Source organism: Dipteris shenzhenensis, chromosome 4 (assembly GCF_047967505.1).
Source record: "Dipteris shenzhenensis isolate YYH24624 ecotype China chromosome 4, Dip_SZ_1.0, whole genome shotgun sequence".
In the NCBI taxonomy this organism is placed as follows: domain Eukaryota; kingdom Viridiplantae; phylum Streptophyta; class Polypodiopsida; order Gleicheniales; family Dipteridaceae; genus Dipteris; species Dipteris shenzhenensis.
Genome location: NC_141599.1, coordinates 42,955,205 through 42,974,350, shown reverse-complemented (window position 1 = coordinate 42,974,350; position 19,146 = coordinate 42,955,205). Strand labels below are relative to the sequence as shown.

Sequence of the window (19,146 nt, the reverse complement as noted above, 5' to 3'; positions counted from 1 at the left end):
GAAGAGAAATGCATGAATCAAAAGTAGAGTAATGCAACTTCAAAAGGGGTTGCAAAGTGACAATGAAGAAATGCATTCGATCTATGTAAGGGATAAAAGCGTAAAGAAAAAAAGAAATATATGAATCCAAACATGGAATGAATGATTTCGAGGAAGGAGGGAACATGCATCGGGATGAAACAACTTAAACTTGAGGAAAACTCACAGAGACTTGGTTGGATACAAAGTTATAAGCCAACTGGCCCAACTAGAATGAAGGCATGAGAATACTTCTATTAATGGATGGTATGGGCGTGAAGAAAACAAGAAGGCAAGACCAAACTTGTAAGGGGACCAATGAGATTCTTCAAGGATTTTTTTGAATCCACCTAACTTGCCCTAGAATTAATAAGCCTTTGTTATAAAGGTCTCCACATGCCTAAATCCCACATTGCCTTATCTAGTCCTCTGTTAATTTAGTAATTCTCTACGGGGTCCCTGTTTCTTGTAATCCTTTTTATAACAATCACTTTATATGGCCTAGTAGTAAGAATCCTTTGAGTGGGCAAGGAAGACTCCAACCCAAGAAATCAATTGAATTTCTCAAACATGAATAAAATCTCTTTCTCAATCAATTTACCATACATACCCATTTATCAATCCTCGCCTTTCCATAGATGTGGATTCTTACATGGACCAGTTAATATCCATTGCCACAATGGCCTTAACATTGGACAAACAAGCATGAGAGCTTGCAAACTGCTCTCGAAACAAAAAGGGGAATCCCATTCCTGTACAAGGTGATTTTCAAAAAGTGCCTTCCTCTCGCACATCAACATAAACTATTGATGGATAGTAATTGCCCAACACAATAATCAAGCTGGCCATATATGCCTTGACTTTATAACCTTTATTAAAATTGGCATCATCAAAATAAGGGCTCACATGAAAGAATGATAAGAATGATAAGTAAGAGCAAGCAAAAACTCGATTCTTCCTTAAATATTATTCCTCCAGAATGTGACTTCAGGAACACAAATCAGCTCTCAATTCCCTCTCAAAGGTGAGAACATATTCTTGATTTGGAAAAAGTTATGTGCCTTGCATCCCAAAGCAATCCAGCCAGAAACTCTCTTTTTGACTTTGGAATGTGAAATTCTCATTCACTATGGAAATTCTCATTCACTAGGCATCATGGAGAGTTTTTCAAGTTTATGCCAAGGAGAATGTATATCAATATTTACAAGACAGAAGCAACAGAGCACATTATTATGCTTTCATCCTCATCAAATCATAAGCTGCAGACGTTCAAAGTGGAGCTGAATTTCTTGTTTCCATGGCTAGGTACAATCTGATCCACATTCAAAACTCGTGTCAGCACATGAACTAATAAAGCTCTCTTTTTGCTTAGAGTCAACCCCAAATTACTGCGATTTTTTATATGTCTGAGTCCCACTTCTGTGATGATATCAGAAAAGCACAGATGTACACCCTATCATGTGGATACACAAGGAACCTCAACTACCACGATAGGTGGTGTAAGAAAAAGGGGACAATAGGACTGGAACATGAAAATGCTCAAACACCTGAGAGGGCTTTATCTCAAAAACAACAGATATATATGGATAAAAGCCCTCCATCATCTCGCTCCTATCACCACTGCTGCTTGATTTCAAAAAATACTTCTCAGTAATGAATGTCAGCTTGTACTTCCCTGCGCTGACACTATTGGAAGGAGGCATCAATGGACCAGAACGACCATCACTATCAGTGATAGATGATCCAACCTTAACCCATTCCGTAGAATCCTCTCTCTGGGAGAAGCTTTTTGAAAATTCAAGAACGACATCAATGCCTGCAGCTGGCCTTCCACGTGACACATCCAAGACATGGGTAGTTATAGGTGGGCGTGTGGAAGGTTCCTGGCTGTGCACAGGCTGTAAAGATGAGTCAAGTTTTTTTCCCACATCAACACTATTGAAATGTGCTCCAATCTGACCAACCCTTCGATCTGCAATCAAAGACCCTGTTACAGATCAAAGAACATATTTGAAAAAAATCAAGTGAAAACTAGGAAGAGCTATCAAATACCTAACTATTAATCAATGCAACAAGCATGCCCTCCTTCCAAAAAATTTGACAGTCCCATGTGAATGCGGATGCCCATTTGAAGTATCTGCGCTTTTCACTCAAGTTTTAGACACATATAGACTATAATGAAGGTAGAAGCTCATCACATAAGACATGCTTCAAGGCAATGAAGCATGTTCTATGTGAATGTGGATGCCCATTTGAAGTTACCTGCGCATTTCACTCAGTTACAAGACAGATTGCATACAAGTTTGGGGCTAAGCGTATAGACTACAATGAAGGGCAAAGCTCATTATTTAAGACATGTTCAAGGGAACGAAGGATTGTAACTGTACCACTAGAACCTTGGAAATCAGAATTGTGAGGCAAAGAAGCACTCAATTTTGATGCATTCACTGGCGCCCTGTTGATTGTATCCTGTTTATCAAACAGCTTGCCAAGTCGTATCTCAGTGATCTTTTGTTGCTCACCTGCAGCAACCTGGATCTCATCTATAGGTCTACTAGGGAAGCGAGCCTGCATAAAACAGAGTTATATTCTCTCTCTCCCTCTCTCTCTCTCTCTCCCACTTACACACACACACACATGCACAAGCACCGCCCCTTTCCCCGACACACAATGTACATGCAAGTGATCGTAAGGACAGGGTCACATCAGTTGAAATGTATAAAAAACCAATGGCAGAAAGAAGTATGCAAAATGCAGTGACTCTAAATCAACATTTCATCACATGCTTTTAGTATGCGCATTTCAAGAATAGAGTTGGATGAATAATAAATCCTCAAATAAGACTTTCAGAGCTCTTTTTACAGAAAGAAAGAGAAAAAAAGTGTATTAAACGTCTTTGAAAGACCAAACTGTCTATCAGAACGGGGGGGGCGGGGGGGCAGGAACAAATATAGGGAGCTGAATCAAGCCACAATTTGAGCCTCAAAAGGACTCTCCAACCTCCCACTGTAGGAATTATGGTGGAGGTTGATGAAATAGTAGACCCAGTACGGGAATATGCCAAGCACACTCTCATTATCTTCTTCCTGGGTCGTATGCTTGTTGCAACTGATGTGGACAATTGGTTAATAAGAACTTTGGGAGGTTGTTTTGTACACAAGGTGCATTATGCAGCTAAGGGCTTTTTTAAGGTTATCATGGCAGATGAACAGCACAAACAAATGCTTTTGGAAAATTTCCCTCTTTTTTATAAGCAATAAATGGTGCATATCTTGCCTTGGTCACCTACTCTGGATTACCAAGCATTGATCAAGCATCGTTGCCCGGTCTGGGTTGAAGTGGTGGATATCCCTCAATGCTTGGCTTCACTCTTGCCTAAAATTGCAGCATCCTTGGGGAAGGTGACTCTGTCACGGTTAATAATGTGGCTATGGGAAGTGTCTTTTATAAGCTAAAATGGGGTCTTTTTGCAGGAACATGCTTTGAGTGTAAAAAGTTTGGGCATATGGCTTCACAATGTCCATTGGTGTTGCATAAAATGCCCCCGGATGCCATGCCTCCTCGTATGTAGAATAAGGATGCCCTTGGCCCTTCGGTGTCCAAAAATAAAGGTGTTAAACCACCTCCTACTGCACAAGACAAGGCAAAGGCACAACTTATTTCCAATGAAAATGCATCTGGTGTTTTGCCTTCTCCACCTCAGCTGAAGCTCAAGGATAAAAATACTAATGAGTCCTTGCAGACTACGAGATGGATGGTCTCAGCTAGGAGACCTCTACCTCCTAGGAGTTGGAATGCCTCATCTTCAAATGGTCAGACTCCTGCGGAAAATTCAAGAATTGGCATGACATGGGCTGCTATGACAGCAAGCCGTACTTTATTTCCTGAAGAAGAAATTGTTGTTTGATGCCTGGCTATCAGGCTGCACCTCCTCGTTAGGATCTCATCACAGATCCAGAGGAGGCTATGCAGGCCTGATTTTCTTGTTTTTTGGATGGTCAGACATGTACATAAACTGTAAATATGCTGTCACAAATCAAATGCTTGACACTTAATGTATAGGGTTTATGTGATGCAAAGAAATGGAAACTTATATGTGTGTATCTCAATCAAATGCAGCCACATATAGTGGCCTTGCAAGAACATAACCAGCGTATGTATGCGGGATGCCTAGGTCATTTTGTTGTGTATGATATCTTTTATGTGTGAGAGCACTCTTTCTCGAGTCCAGTATTTTTGGTGAAGTAGGATCTTCAGCCAACTATTGCTCTTAATGATAACCAAGGCAGATGGATTGTTATACAGTGTCTTATCCAAGGAGAGAGATTTGAATTTGCTTTCACCTATGCACCTCAATCATCTCGCAGTAGAGGTTTGATTTGGGACGCTATGCAAAGATATCCCTGGAGACATCATGCCTTCATTTGTGGAGATTTTAATAATGCCCCACAGCAAGGAGACAATACTTCTGGTAATACTCATATGTTGGCCTCTGAGCGACACCATTGGTCTCATTTATTGCCTCAGCTCAGCCTCGTCGATATTTGGAAGGAATTACGGCCCATGTTGCCAGGCTATACTTTCCAACATAATGCACAGTCCTCTTATCAAGCTCGCCTGAATCGTTGGTACAGGGTTAATCCGCGTTTGGACTACCTCCCGATCACAACTTGCTACAGCTTGTGTCACTCACTTTGCTCGACAGTTTGGGCATGCAGATCTCCCTTTGCAAGAAGTTCTATCTGCAAGACAACAGCTTTTGCAATATGTCTTTCCCATTGTTTCTCATGCACAGGCTTTGAGCTAGAGGAACCTTTTACTGAAAGGGAGTTATCTGATGTGATAAAATCCTGCGGCAAATGGAAATCTCTAGGATGGTATGGTCTCACTGCTGAATTTTTCATTGCATAGTTTACTGCAAATGATCAATAGTGCATGGCAAAACCAACAAATGCCAGATTCATGGTGGAAGAAAGGGCTTGTCAAGCTTCTTCCAAAGAAGCAAATATGTGGATCATTGGCTGATTGGAGACCTATCACTCTCATGCCAGTTATTTATAAGATCGTAACCAAAATGATGGTTGATCGCATCAAAGGATACTTACATGATGGCCTCCATCCTGCTCAGTATGGGTTTGTTTCTCGCATGCATATAATTAATAATATTGCAAATGCCTATGTTGGGATAGAATATGCAAAATACACGGAGCAAGATGTGCTATTGTTGCAAGTTGACACTGCCAAGGCCTTTGACACTGTTCAATGGGATTTCATCTCGCAGACCATGCATGCTTTGGGATTTGGCACCAAAATGCAGCATGTTATTCACTAGCTGTACAATGACAATAAAGCTGCCTGTATATTGTCTCGGGACTCTAAAAATCGGACTCTCTGTTGTTCGGTTTGCCAGGAATGTCCGCTTAGTGCGCTGTTATATGCGATAGCCACGCATCCAATGCTTCAATACATGGATCATCTTGTGGCTACAGAGGTGTTGCATGGATTGGAAATTCATGGAAGTTGCACTATGGTTGCTCAACCATATGCTGATGATTCTTTTTTTACTCCAAAAAATACTGAGAGGGATCTTTCTCCACTCATGCATGCTCTATCATTATATGGCCTGGCTGCTGGTCTACGTGTGAATTTTCAGAAGTCTAAGTTGTTACCATTGTATTCTAAAGATTGGCATAGTCCTTCTGGCCGGGGGAAATTGTCCCGCCTTCTTAGTTGGTCCGCCATCTTGGTTAACAACTGATTGGGTCCTTGCAAAATTGAAGAAATAACTTGAATACTGAAAATTAGCAACTTGGCCGGATTCCAAAATGTTATTTGATTGGAAGCATATCTTTTCCCTTTATTCACTCATTGCTATAGCCAATAAAAATGCACTTGACAACTTCATCATCCAATTTGCCTTTCATCTGTTGAAACACATGTGCATAGAATAAGCATCCAAACACCTTGAAGTAGTCCATTTGGGTTTCCTATCATACCATATCCTCAAAAATGCATTTTTGTGGGATATAGTTCACAAAGCAAAGTCTATCGTCTCTACAATCCTGGTACACGCAAGATTTTTGTTCGTAGAGATGTTATATTCTCTGAAAATTCAGCACATACACTTGCTGAATTTCAAAATCTAGCTTCTTCAGATGATATGTTTGAGGGGATGCTCCCTATAGCATTTGGTTCCCCCGCTGAAAATCAGAATTTACAGCAACCTCCTCCCGATCCACATTCCCCGCTTTGGGTGTGGATGAAGTTGTCAGGCAAGAGATTCAAGAGATACACGAAGCCAAAACAGTCCCGAATTGGTTCTACGGACTCTCAGGGAGAGTAGGCTTGAGGTCCCATTGCTTGGCAGAAGTCGTAGTGCAGTAAGACACGCAGGGGGGGTTCTTTCAGTTAAGACAGCTTATGCAGGGACTCTTCTTGATGAAAGAAACCTTGCATTATTTTGACCTGATACATGGTCTCAAGAATATCTCATGCACGCTGCGAAGTCTTGCATGAACGAATGAAGGAATGATGGATCTCTTGACTGACCAGCTAGGGCCTCAGCATCATGTGAATCCCACCTCCTCTGATCTTGAGTGAGAGCTAAAGGTCCTACAATTTGTTGTCCAGCAGCTTAACTATCCACAAGTGCAATATCTAGCTCATCCCATTATCTTAAATTTGTTTGAAATCTGCAAAAGCTCCAAAATCTATGATGTCAACAAGGCACAATACTCCAATGTACTAATCTGCAAAATACAAAAGCAGACAACAATCATGTACAATGAATAGGTTGTGAGCTAGAGTGGTTGTATGAATGGCTTGTGCAACGGTTGTACCAAGATATGGTGACGAAGCAGGTCGCACACAATACCGAGGTGGTGGCAGGTTAAGGGACAGAAAGCGTATCTCGAATACTGAGGTGGCAGCACACAGATTGCAAGGACGAAACAAGAGGTAGCAGTTCGCGATGAGGCAAGCTGTGAGGCATGACGAACAAAGTGATGACACATGACTCCCAAAAGACAAATAGAAGACGCGAGGTCACAGAGCTCAAAAACTGAGGTGCAGCTATCTGTTTATGTCTTTTCTATCGAACCCGAACGAATGATTGTATATGTGTTTTGTACTGTGAAGAAAAGCAAGTCTTGCACAATACTGAGATGACAGCACATGAGACACGAAGATGAAACAGGAAATAGCAGCTCACAAGACTAGACTGGCTGTGCAACACACGAACAAAGCAACGGCACACAATTCCTAGAAGACGAACAGAGGACATGAGGTTGGAGAGGTGACAAACCGAGGCTCATGTATGTGTTTCTGTATTTTCTACCAAAACCGAATAAATGATTGTATCAACAAGAAGCAGGTACTCCCACCCTTACCCAATCGGCTTCACTTATCAAAGCATTTTTCTTTGAAAGCTTTGCTAGATGGAGGTGAGAGGAGAACACCAAAAAGTGGAAATGTATCGAGAATGCAAGAGTTGTGTTACAAAGAATGGCCAACATGAGGAAAATATCCTCTACAAAGAAAGCTAACCCTATAGGTAAAAATCTTCTAACTGGAGGAAGAAGTGTCCCAAGGAAACACCAAACTACTAAAAATCAAACACCGTGATGGAAGGTCCCTCTACAGGAGGACCTACTCCAAAGAATCCCGAAGATGGTAGTGAAGTGGCAGCCTTCTCCAAGTGGATCTTTTAAGAAGCCCCCCTCACCAAGAAGAGCTCCTCAATGATGCAAACTTTGTTGAGGGTATGGAGGCATCTTTTGGCAAGATTTAGTGGGGCCAATCTGCAGTGTCCAGGGGAGATCTAGTGCCAGGCACGCACTTGGCATGTGGAAGTTCAAGGTTGGAAGAATTTTATGCTAGGGGCCAGGAAGTACATTGGTTGTGTACAGTGGGATAGTATCCCAATCCGCTCCATGGGGGCTTAAAGCCCATGGCGCCCTAAGGACGCCTTAGTACCATGGTAGATTTTAGGGGGACGAGATGATGGATCGAGGAGCTAGACATAGCCACTCGATAGGCTTAGAGAGAGAGCCTGATGTGTGAGGATGAGGACACCCAATGGCTCACTGGTTGGGACAATTCTCCAAGATGCGGGAAAAGAGATAGAGGAATGTCTACTCTCATTATGGGAAATGGCCAGCCCCTTGCTGGTGGCAAAGAAAGTGTGCATTCGAGTTTAATAGCCCACCAAGATGGACCTTCTGTCCTTGGCTCAATGGTAAAATGTTTCCTATGTGAGATTGACTCTAACTTCAACTTGACAATTCAGGTGCCAAATGCACAAACCAAGCCCCCAAAGTGCATGACATGTAATGGAGATCCAAATTTTGAGAATAGTTACAAGCATTTATCATAAGGAAAGGTGTCCACCCTAGCGGTACATAATTCACCAGCTTTCAAAGCATGCTTTGACACTACACATGCACTTTAATGTTTTTACCAAGCTACTATAACTTCAATCTAATCACAATTTATTCATTCCCCTATGGACTGTTGGCCCATCTTGAATTCCTACATTGGGCTTCAGACTCTAAACTGTGACTACATAAAACATGGCATTCTTCCCAATATCCAATTATAGACAACAGGGGCTACTTTATAGGTGCCTTATACGTTAAATATTGCAACAGCAATAAGAGCTTGTGCTTCTGAGATGGCTATTGTTTTTTCTCCCCCCTGAAATAGACCTCTATTAAGAGATGGCTATTGTTTTGAGATCTGCCTATCATATTATTATCGGTTCATTTTCACAACTTTACCACTTTTCCTTTAGAGGCCGTACACATCCTTGATCTCAGTTATAGGTCAAAAACTGGGCAAGTATTATCCCAATTTTGATTTCTTTGAGACTCACTTCATGAAGCATGCAAATGCTCCACTGTACCTTTCTCCGAAGTTCCATAAATAGGATTAGAAGGACTAAAATATGCCTTCCTTTTGTGCAATAATTATAGGCGATGGCTGCTTATACACATGACCTTTCAAGAAAATGAGTTAGTGCATGCCTTCAGACTGTCAATTATTTCAGAGCTGCTTTTGCCAGACGCACATATTAAGAATGTAAACCCAAACTTTGCTTCATACTGCCGGTTCCACTCTGCAAGCTCCTGTGCAAATGCAAACATAAACAAAGAAGCACAAAATGAATCAAGTTTGTAGTGCAAAGAAGAAAGAACCAAACAGAAGATCCACCAGGAGTACATTTAACCTTGTCACATGTGCTCCTCATCCAAACTTCAGATCTTTAACTTCATGCAGCCTGGGGCCTACTCAAGCAGAGAGAGTTTGTTTGCTTGTTTTTTTTGGTTGGGGGGGACGGGGGGGGGAATGATGAGGAAGGAGAAGAGGATTTCATGCTTGGATGCAAGGGGCAGGGGATTTCATGTTTTTTGAATGCACATTTCCTAGGAGGATATAATCATATGATCACGCATGCCACACAAGATTGTGGCAGCTTTCAATTGTGACAAGACAAAATTCTGCAAAACAAGAGTCAAATCCAATGATTTGGGTATAAGCACTTGTATACACATAAGGAAAGCATTGAAAGATACGCAGCAAAGAAGTTCAAAATGATCGCATATGATAGCTATATTAAAGCAAAGCCAGATTCTAGCCAAGCACAACACTCTGTCCACATTGCTGAATTAGTTGGCCAAAAAGGCTAGTACATATTTGATAAAAATACTAAATTGTGGGGGAATCACGGAGTAATCTATCAAAGGGTGCTACACCAAGCAAAGGCAAGCATCCAAGGGCTAGTACATGTAAATCACTGGAGTTCAGAGACAATGGAGATTTTGGTCAAGAGAATGTTGAATTATACATGCATACATACATTTTTTTTTTCGCGAAAAGTAGTGCTAGTTATATTGCTTGAAAACGAGAGTACAAGAGGGCCTAAAGGCCAGCGGGCTGCAATCACAAAATGGATACAGCCCGTGGTAACAAAATACTAATTACAAGCCTCTCACGGCATAATCATCGGAGTGTGGATAAACAGCCACGGTGGGGGGGAGTAATGCCACTGAAGACTCTGAGCAGAGTGCTGGAAAAACAGCCCTCAATGGTCCCAGTCGCGAAGGAAGCGCCGTCTCTTCTCCTTCCTTGCCCGGAACTCCCCCTGAATCTGATCCCACTGACCCTTGAGCGTGTGAATGATCGTGCTCCAAATGTCCGCTAGGGTCTGGGTAGCAAAAGAAGCCTGATCTCGTAAGGTCTGTGCGCATCTGGAAGTCCAGATATGCCAGCCTACAATACTCCCTATGATCTCCCAAACTGGGTGCCGAGTCATCGCTCCTGCATCTGTCTCTGTCAGATGCCAAGGAAAGCTGTCCATGTATGCCCAGGTGGCCTGCGTGATGAAGAAAACTAGATCCTGCCTAGAGAACTCATAAGCCAAGTGATGTCCCATCTTGGTGCTGCACCAGCAAACGGCTCCCCAAGTGACCGGTCCTAGCTCGGGTGCAGCCCTCGCTAAGATCCCCATTACTCCCTTCCACACTGTCTGAGCATGTGAGCAGCTCCAAAGGCAGTGCTTCAGGGACGACTCCTCCTGAAAACACATCTGGCAGTGCCCAACCTGCCCCATCTGCCTCAGCTAGCTGCCAACTGGTAGCCCCTTGTGGACCACCATCCAAAGAAAGTAGGAGATCTTCCTCGGCCGCCAGCTTGCCCAAAGGGTCTTCCAGAATGTGCGAAGAAAGACCAGAGATATCCCTTGGGCATGCCAACTATGTGCCTGTGTGGGTAGCCTGCGCTGGAGAGCCCCAGGAGCACGCCTACCAGTACGCGCACTGTATGAGAAGAAGGGGGTAGCGTTCTCTGAGGTCTCCAGTGGTGGCCAGCGCCACTACCCTGGGTCCCACTCCACCTCTGTCAAGGAGCGGCCCTCCCAAATCCAGAGTCTCCAGGTTTTCCCTTGCAGCCCTATGATGCGAAGGTGCTGCCAGGGAAGCTGGGGGTCGATCACAGCCTCTCTGCTCTGGAGACGGCTATCCTCGACGACGGAGAAGAAGTGAATCGAGAAGTCCGAGAAAAGGCTGCAACCACGAAGGGAATGCCACGGGGTGTGAACTGCCCTAGCCACCTCTCATCTCCCGAGAGGAGCTGTCTGGTGATCATGGGAATTCTCCAACCTGCAGAAATGGCAGCATCGATCTCCGCTCGCCGAGCCTGGATCCCACGTGCCATACCTACTGCTGCTGCCAGCTCGCCTGGGCTCAACTGGCTATAGACGTCCCTCCAAGCCCGGAGCGAGCGCGCAGGCCCATGCGCCCAAAGCGCCCAAGGGATATGGGATCTCTCTCCAAGCTGGCGACCTGATTCATCTGTCACCTGGCTGCTCCAGATCAGGGGCTGTCTGTCTATCTCCTCTCGGCAGCTGGGGGGAACCTGAGAGAGGCTGTGCCGCAACTTCCTCCAGACCGAGACGAGGCTACGGAGGAAGGGGGAGCGGGGCTGAGTCAGTGGGGCAGAAGTGAAAATCCACCAAATAGACGGCTGCCAATCACCCCTTCTCTGGGGGGTACATGCACTGAGACCATGCTGAAGCAAGAGCTTCCACGTCTGCCCTCCTGGGGTTAGACCGCGGATGACTAACTTGCCGAGTAATGCCTGACTCTGCAGTTCTGGATCTATGATGCCAAGACCGCCCTCTGTCTGGGGGAGAATGACCTTCTGCCAAGCGACCCGGGCTCTGGTGGTGCCGAAACCATCTAAGCCAGACCAAAGAAAGTTCCGCACCAGTCTCCTCAGCTGGGCTACACACAATCTCGAGAAACACCAGCAAGATGCCACGTACCAAGCGGTGGCAAGAAGGACCTGGTTGACCACAAGGGCCCTGCCTGCCAAAGATAGCCGAGCCGTGCTCCAGAAGGCTAGCTTCCGTCGTATGGAGACTAGGACCGGTAAGAGCTGCTAAGCCAACGTGATATCCAACCTACCTAGAATCCCAAGTAACGTGTCGTCTATCCTCTAGGGATCCAGCGAAACCCCAGGAAAATGCCCCACTGTGAGCTGGCTCCCGGATCCGTAAGAAAACCAACTGACTTATGCCAGTTGATTTTCGCCCCAACGGCTAGGCAAAAAACCTCTAAAGACAGTCTCACTCGCTCCAGTGACTCGATATCATCCTGCACATACAAGGCCGTGTCGTCTACATACTCGGAAACCAAAAGTTCTGCATCGTCCCGAATAGGGAGGCGCGTCCCTCGAAGACCAGTGGTATGGGCTCGTAGGAAGTGAGTCATGGCCTTCGCAAAAAATAGGAAGAGGTAGGGCACAAGCGGGCAGCCCTGACGCACCGAGCACTTGAGGGTGAATCTCTCCCCCATTCTGCCGCTGATGATAACCCGGCTGGAGGCCGACCTGTAGAGACTAGCAATACCTCTGATCCACTCGTCCGGAAAACCGAACCGAGAGAGTGTACCTTCCAAGAAGGACCAGTCTACCCTATCGTACGCCTTCTCAAAGTCAAGGAGTATGGCAAGGTGCTGGCCATTGTGTTGGGCCCACTCCGTCGCCTCTAAGAATGTGAAAATGTTGTCCAAAATGCTGCGATCTTGGACAAAACCAGTCTGGGTGTCATGGATCAAGTCATGTAGCAGGGGGCGGATGCGGCTACTGATCATCTTGGCGAGGATTTTGTAGGCAGTCGGGAGGAGGGTGATAGGGCGCCACTGTCTAATCTCCCGACGGTCCCCCCCTTTGGGGATGAGGCAGATCAAGCCTGTCGCAAGGCTCTCTAGCATCTGCCCGTTGGAGAAGATATGCTGGAAGGCTGCGAGCAAGGGCTGGTGGACCTGCTCCCAAAAGGTGGTGAAGAAAGCTCTAGAGAGCCCATCCTCACCTGGGCATTTCTGCCCATCAATAGCGCTCACTGCATCCTGCATCTCTGCCACGGTGAAAGGGGTGAGAAGGGTTTCACTCATGCTAGGCTGCACAAGCGACGATGTATACCTCCACACCTCCTCCCTGCAACGGCGAGCACGAGGGTCTAGGGGCTCCTGCTGGAACAGGGATCTGTAGAAATCTGTCGCAAAGTCCCGGACCTCGTCTGGATCTGTCCTGACACTACCATCCTGCGCTCTAAGAGATTGGAGCTGTTCCCCTACTGACCTCTAGCCATGAGTCCTGAAGAACTCTCTACACATCCTGTTGCCTTTCCTAGCCCAAAAGGACTTGGAAGCATGAAACGAGAACTCTGAGCATCGCTGGGTGATCTCCTCTAGCATGGCTCGGGCTCTAACCTCCTGTCGTCTGAGCTCCTCAGAGCCAGAAGAAGACTGCTACATCCGTTGTATTGAGGCAAGATCTCGTCTGAGACCCCTCTCCTTCGCCCACCACTGCTGCCTGACCTGAATCGCCTCCTGCTGACAGATGAGACTAGACTCGGTAAGAGCCTGAGCTACCTGAGCTGCCATATCTCCCATGGGGTCCCAATCCTGCTCCCACAGGTCCACTATCCTGCTGCGAACCGCTGCTCTCGAGTAGATGGAGTCTGGGATCCGGCACGAGCGTGGAGGTAAGGAGTGAGAGGCTGAGTCCATGACTAGGATGACTGGGGCATGGTCAAAGAGGGTCGTCCCTGGAACCACTCCTGACTCTCCACCTTTGCCTAGCGCCCAATCGCTAACATAGAAACGGTCCAACCGCTCCAGAAGTCTGCCTCCCTCCCTCCTGTAACCCCAAGAGAATTCCAAACTCCCTATCCATCTGCAAAAGGAAGGCTCCCTCCAATTGTCCCGACCTCCCACAGCGAACAAGGAGGAGTCCCAATCTGCCTGCTCTGCCTGAGCTATACCGAGAAACTCTGGGCCCCGTCCCTGCTGATCCTCTAAAGTCTCAAGGTTATTGAAGTCCCCTCCTACAATCCAAGAATCCATCTCTGGCAATAAGTCTGTCAAAGAGCTCCAAAAAGCGGCTCTCCGTCTGAGGTCGGTCGGGGCATAGATATTGAGGATGCCGATGCGGGATCCCTCAATATTCAAGCCCACCCAAAGCGCTCGTCCTGGGATCAGGGTGCCAAAACCGCACACATGCTGAACTAGAGAAGCGTCGATGGAGGTACAGACACCCTCACTCCTCCCCTGCTCGCCAATCGAAGGTTCCCAGTAGGTGTGGGAGCGTCCTGTGAGGACCTTCCCACACTTACTAGTCTGAGAAGCCGAAAGCTTGTGTTCCTGCAACAGGAGCACATCTACCCTTCCCACCAAGGCTGGCTAGAGCTTCTGTCTGAGCACCATCTTCCTGGGGCCGCAGGTTCCTGATGAGTGGAACCCGTTGACGTTCCAAGAGATAATGCGTATACTCATGAAGAGGGGAGATGGGCCACAAACAGTCGTCTGCTTGCGGTCGATGTCGAGGTGGCCGGAGGATGTCCAGTGTGCAGACGAAGGCGCCCTCTAAAACCTTCAACAGAGGGGAGAGGCCCTTCGTCCCATGGTGGTAAGCTCTCTCTAACCAACTCGAAGCCTCCGCCAGGGAAATACTGTAGAAGCCCGCTACCCCTCTGAGATCCTCCACAGGCGGAGCCCTTCCACGTAGATCCACTCCAGAGGCGGTCGAATGATGACCAAAAGTTGGAATCATTTGGTGCTGTGGCGCCATCTCAGACGAACGTCACCCTCCTTCCACTACTGCTGAAGAAGCTCCGCTGCTCTGCTACCGATCCAGTCCTGCACCTGCTCCTGGGACTGATCTCGAATCGTCTCCCAAACATTTTCATTCATCCATTGCTCATTCCCATCACTGGTGATAGTGAAGGAATAGCTAGGACCATCATGGGGGGCAAGGACGGACACCTTACCCTCCGCCCCCTTTCGAAGGAAGAAGATGCTGATGTCTAGGCATGTAGGGAAGGAGCCAATACCCGCTGCATCCAAATAATCCCAAGGTCCTGCTCGGTAAAACTCCAAAGGTAGAGCTCTAGGAACTGCCCTTCGGTGTGGGGACGAGGATGAGGAGTCTGAACCAGAAAGAGGGGTGCTGGCTGTCGAACAAGCTAGAGTGGTGCTAGCCATCTGTGGGGAAGGGCCTCTCCCCTCCACCAGGCCAAGAGGGATAGGCGCGGAGGAGGTCTGTGCTGGCTTCGGGACCACAGGCGGCGCAGGCGGAAGGGGGGGTTCCCTCGGGATCATGCTCGAGGGGGGGAGAGAGGGGGACTGAAACCAAAGGTGCTGGGGGGGATCCTGGAGGGGGGGGAGGTAGGGGGACCGAAGAGGAGGGAGGGGGGGGGGTTGAAGGATGAGGGGGAGGCTGGCTGATCTTCTCCTTCCCTTTCTCCTTCCCCTTACCGGGCTGCTGCTAATTGGTGACCACAGGGGTCTCTTGCTGTAGATGGGAAGGCTTTTTTGGTCCTGTTTGTTTCCTTTCCGTTTTCTTTTGACCTCAGTCCAGCCTTCCCCTTCGGGAGGGGGTGTCAATGCCTGGCGGGGGGGATCCTGAGTTGCCTGGGTGGGGGCCATCTGAGGTTCTGTCCTCGTGAAGTGAGGGCAGGAGCGCGCCTGGTGCCCGAAGCCGTGGCATCTTAGACATTGATCTGGGCGACCAGTGACCATAATGCGCTGCGTCACCACACCTGTGTCCGTCTCAATCTTGAACTCCAAGGGGATACTCTGCAGATCTAGGACTGCCACTTTGACACATGGCACCCCTTGGGCTGCCGTCGCATCAACGAAGGTGTCCTGCATGAGCCAGCCAAAGTGCGCCCCCAGGTCCTTGATGATCGGGCGAAGCTCAGTTGCGAGGCCTGGGAAAATGAGAGTAACTGGATGGCGAGGAATGCGGAAGCGGGCATCGAAGTCCGCTACACTGAAACCCCTATACCATGGGACCATAAGAATGATCTTTCCACCCACAGAAGTAGGGGACCGTCTGACCATATCGCTCGCAGCCTGTGTTGAGGAGAGCTTGAGCCAGAAGATACCACGTCCCATGAGTGCAACCTCCTCAATGTGGCTGTCCTCAAGGTAGAGGGTGGACTGCAACCAGTCCCTGATGTCTGCTCGTGAAGGGGCGTAGCCAATGACACTCCCGTAAACGAAAGTCTGGGAGAAGTCCGTGGCGGCTTGCTTCACCAAGGAGACCTGATGCTCTGTCAGTGTTATGCGGTAGGCTGATGGAGGGGGGGGGTCCATCTGGGCCACCGGTTCCTGGCTCACGGCCGCCATACCGCACCGACAAACTGCGAACGCTCCAAAAGGCAGGGGAAGGAAATGGCAGAGACGAGGGAGGGGGGAGTGGTACGGAGGCGGGGGAGGAAGGAGGGAGGGATGAAGAAGTACGGGGAAGCGGAGGGAGGAGAGGTGGTGGAGAGGGAGCAGATGGCGGAGGGGGAAGGAAAGGAGGAGGGAGGGGGGGGGGGGGCAGCGCAGTGCAGGGCGGGGAAGAGGAGGAAGGAAAGGGGGGGGTGTGGCAGTGCAACGAGAGAGGGGGCGGGGAAGAAAGGCGAGGAGGGAGGGGAAGGGAGGGGGGCAGCGTTGCGCAACAGCGGGGAGGGGGAGGAAGGGGCGGGGGGGTGGCAGCGCAACGCGAGGGGGGGAGGCGGGGAGAGGACGGAGGGGCGGAGAGGGAAGGAGGGGGGGGGGGGGATGGCGGGCGGAGAAGGAAGAGAGGGGGACGGGGGGCGCGGCGGGAGGCGGCGGAGAAAGAGGAGGGGGAGGGGAGAGGAGGCCGCGCAGCACGAGGGGGGGGTAGACGGGAGCGAGGGAGGGGAGGAGGCATTCGCAAGAGCAGTAATATCCATCCCTTTGGATTTAGAACTGCAAGCTACATGCATACATACATAGAAAGAAAGAAAGAAAGTTTATTAAAGTCTTCGGAAGACCGATGGGTCTATGAGTCTGTGAAAATCCTAATACAACAAGCTGTGGTAGTGGAGCTACTAAATGAGCATCCATACCAATGCAAAATGCAAAAATGCAGGATGGCAGTACTAAGTCCTAAGTACAACATAGTCATGTCCATGGTCAACTATATATCGATCTCAACATCATCATCATCAGCAGTAGCAAGATATCAGGATGGATGAGGCAATGGAGGCATGAAGTCGCTAATAGAGTGCTGTCGGCCACTCAAATGTGCGGTCCTGGCACGTCTCCTGGTCGTAGCTCTGCGTCTGACCAAGGCTACTGTGAACCCTGCCAATCAGGCTCCGACTCGAAACAAGGAGGGGATGTCCCCAAGTGTGATCTCTGTGTCGACCCTCTGTCTGAGCTGTCGGGTCACAGGCTTCGGGTCACGATCATGTCGAGGCCTTGTCTCGTGGGGTTTCATGTGATCTAGCTAAAAGAACTCCGTGATAGAGCTCTGAGAGGGATCAGCCGAGGAAGAAGTCTGCACCTGTCTCCACGCTCGGAGTATCCTCTCGCGGTGTCTAGCCTCGTGAATGAAACCTGCCAAACACCGCTAGTCCGGGTAGGAGAGGAAACGGGCCAAAATCCCATAGCTATCCCTGAAGAGGCAGTGGAAACGCCCTCGGATCTCATAGTAAACATGACACCTGAAGATGAAACGCTCCTCTGTCTCAACCTCTTGTATGTCACACAGTGTGCATATGCGCCTCTCCCTGGGTAGTCGCTCTGCTCTACCGCTCTCGATGCGAAGTCTGTGTGAAGAGACCCAGAACTGCCCAAGAGAGACCCTTAGCGAGTGGGGTAGGTGGATCTGCGTGTATCCTGGTGGGTCAATGAAACCCTACGCTGTGATATGTAAGAAGTAATCTCTGTAGAAGCTAAGCTTCACTAGGAGTTCACTCGGTCCCAACCAGGTCCGAAATGTTTGTAGCTGTAGTAGATCCTCACGAATAACTTGGTTGACCTCGTGTGATCGAAGGGGAGAGAACGAAGCATCCATGCTGTACTGGAAGGGAGGTAGTCTATCCATGTGAACAAATATTGCTTTCACAAAAAAAAAGTGTGTGTGTGTGTATAAAACACACACACACACATGGAGGTTAATATGTTCTCTCCAAACAATAATGGCTAACCGTAAGCGCACACACTTACCCATCCACCCCCCCCCCACACACACACATAATGGCTAATCGTAAGTGCGCGCGTACACACACACACACTTTTTTTTTGGATGAAATCCATTTGTCACTAAATTACATAGAACAGTCCCATAAAAAGGGACAGCCAGTTACAAACCATCAGAAGATATCATTATTGACAAGAAGGCAGGATAATCTAAATCCTGCACATGTAGAAAATCATAAAAAGATTGCCTTAGAAGAACGGATACTTAGCTTAAGAGGGATCACCAAAGACTCAATGATTACGGTCCCTCCATAGAGTCCATAATGCCCAATAATGAGCCTAGTAAAAGTGAAGATGCCTTACTGGATGAAAACCAAACAGTGAGAAACACTTGTCAAAATACACTACGAAAAACGAGCCGGAAGTCTTTGCCTCGGCAACAACAAGAAATCATAAGATTCCTAGCAATGCCCAAAGATATGAGGCACAGACTCCGGCGAAGACGACATCGTCAACAAGTGACAGGAGTAATATGGCAACGAGCCGGAAGCAGTACGAATGGAAGAACACCAAGTAAAATTCGCCACAAGAGGAACTTTTGCCAGAAAGGCAGTTTGAAAGCCCATATATATTGCAATCTTTGGCACCACCACGGAAAGGAGCATGTGATTGAACAAATGCAATTGGCATGAAGAGAAACCCAAGGGGGAGGCAGCAAGACCTTGTATACAAATGCAACCGTGATATTGCCAACAGCAGTTGACGGCAAACATGATCACTCGATTGTAAGGCAGTCCATTATCTCAAGATGGAGTATCGACCAATGAAGACTCTCAACACACAAGAAGTGATTATCCCTACCATTCCATTTCACATGTTTCCAATCAGAAAGCATACGAGAAACAAAAGGGCGTCCCTTTACTTTGCCACCAATGTGTCCCAAAAGAAAATCCTTGAGAGGGCTGCCAACTGCCAAAAGCTGTATTGGACAAGTGTAAAATCAAGTGTTGCATCATAAAGATCCATGGCAGATCACATTGCATGAATTGCAACATCGTTATGAGCAAGGATAGCATGTGAATATTAAGAATATTCAATCCCCCATGCATTTTCGGTGAAAAAGGTGATC

At 47.7% G+C, this 19,146-nt stretch overlaps 1 protein-coding gene across 3 annotated transcripts in view; it reads right to left on the bottom strand.

Annotated features, from left to right (window-relative positions):
• Positions 1-974: 974 nt before the first annotated feature.
• The window catches only part of LOC147902899 (transthyretin-like protein), a 46,312-nt gene continuing 28,140 nt past the window's right edge, over positions 975-19,146 (bottom strand). Inside the window, exons 4-6 of one of the 3 annotated variants that reach the window (XM_087374011.1) lie at positions 9,042-9,143; positions 2,406-2,586; positions 977-2,005 (exon numbers count right to left, since the gene is read on the bottom strand). In XM_087374011.1, coding sequence (XP_087230137.1) covers positions 1,497-2,005; positions 2,406-2,586; positions 9,042-9,143 — 792 coding nt within the window. In that variant the 3' untranslated portion in view covers positions 977-1,496. Of the gene's footprint in view, positions 2,006-2,405; positions 2,587-9,041; positions 9,144-19,146 lie in introns of all 3 variants that reach the window. The other 2 variants (XM_087374012.1, XM_087374013.1) reach the window with 2 other exon arrangements.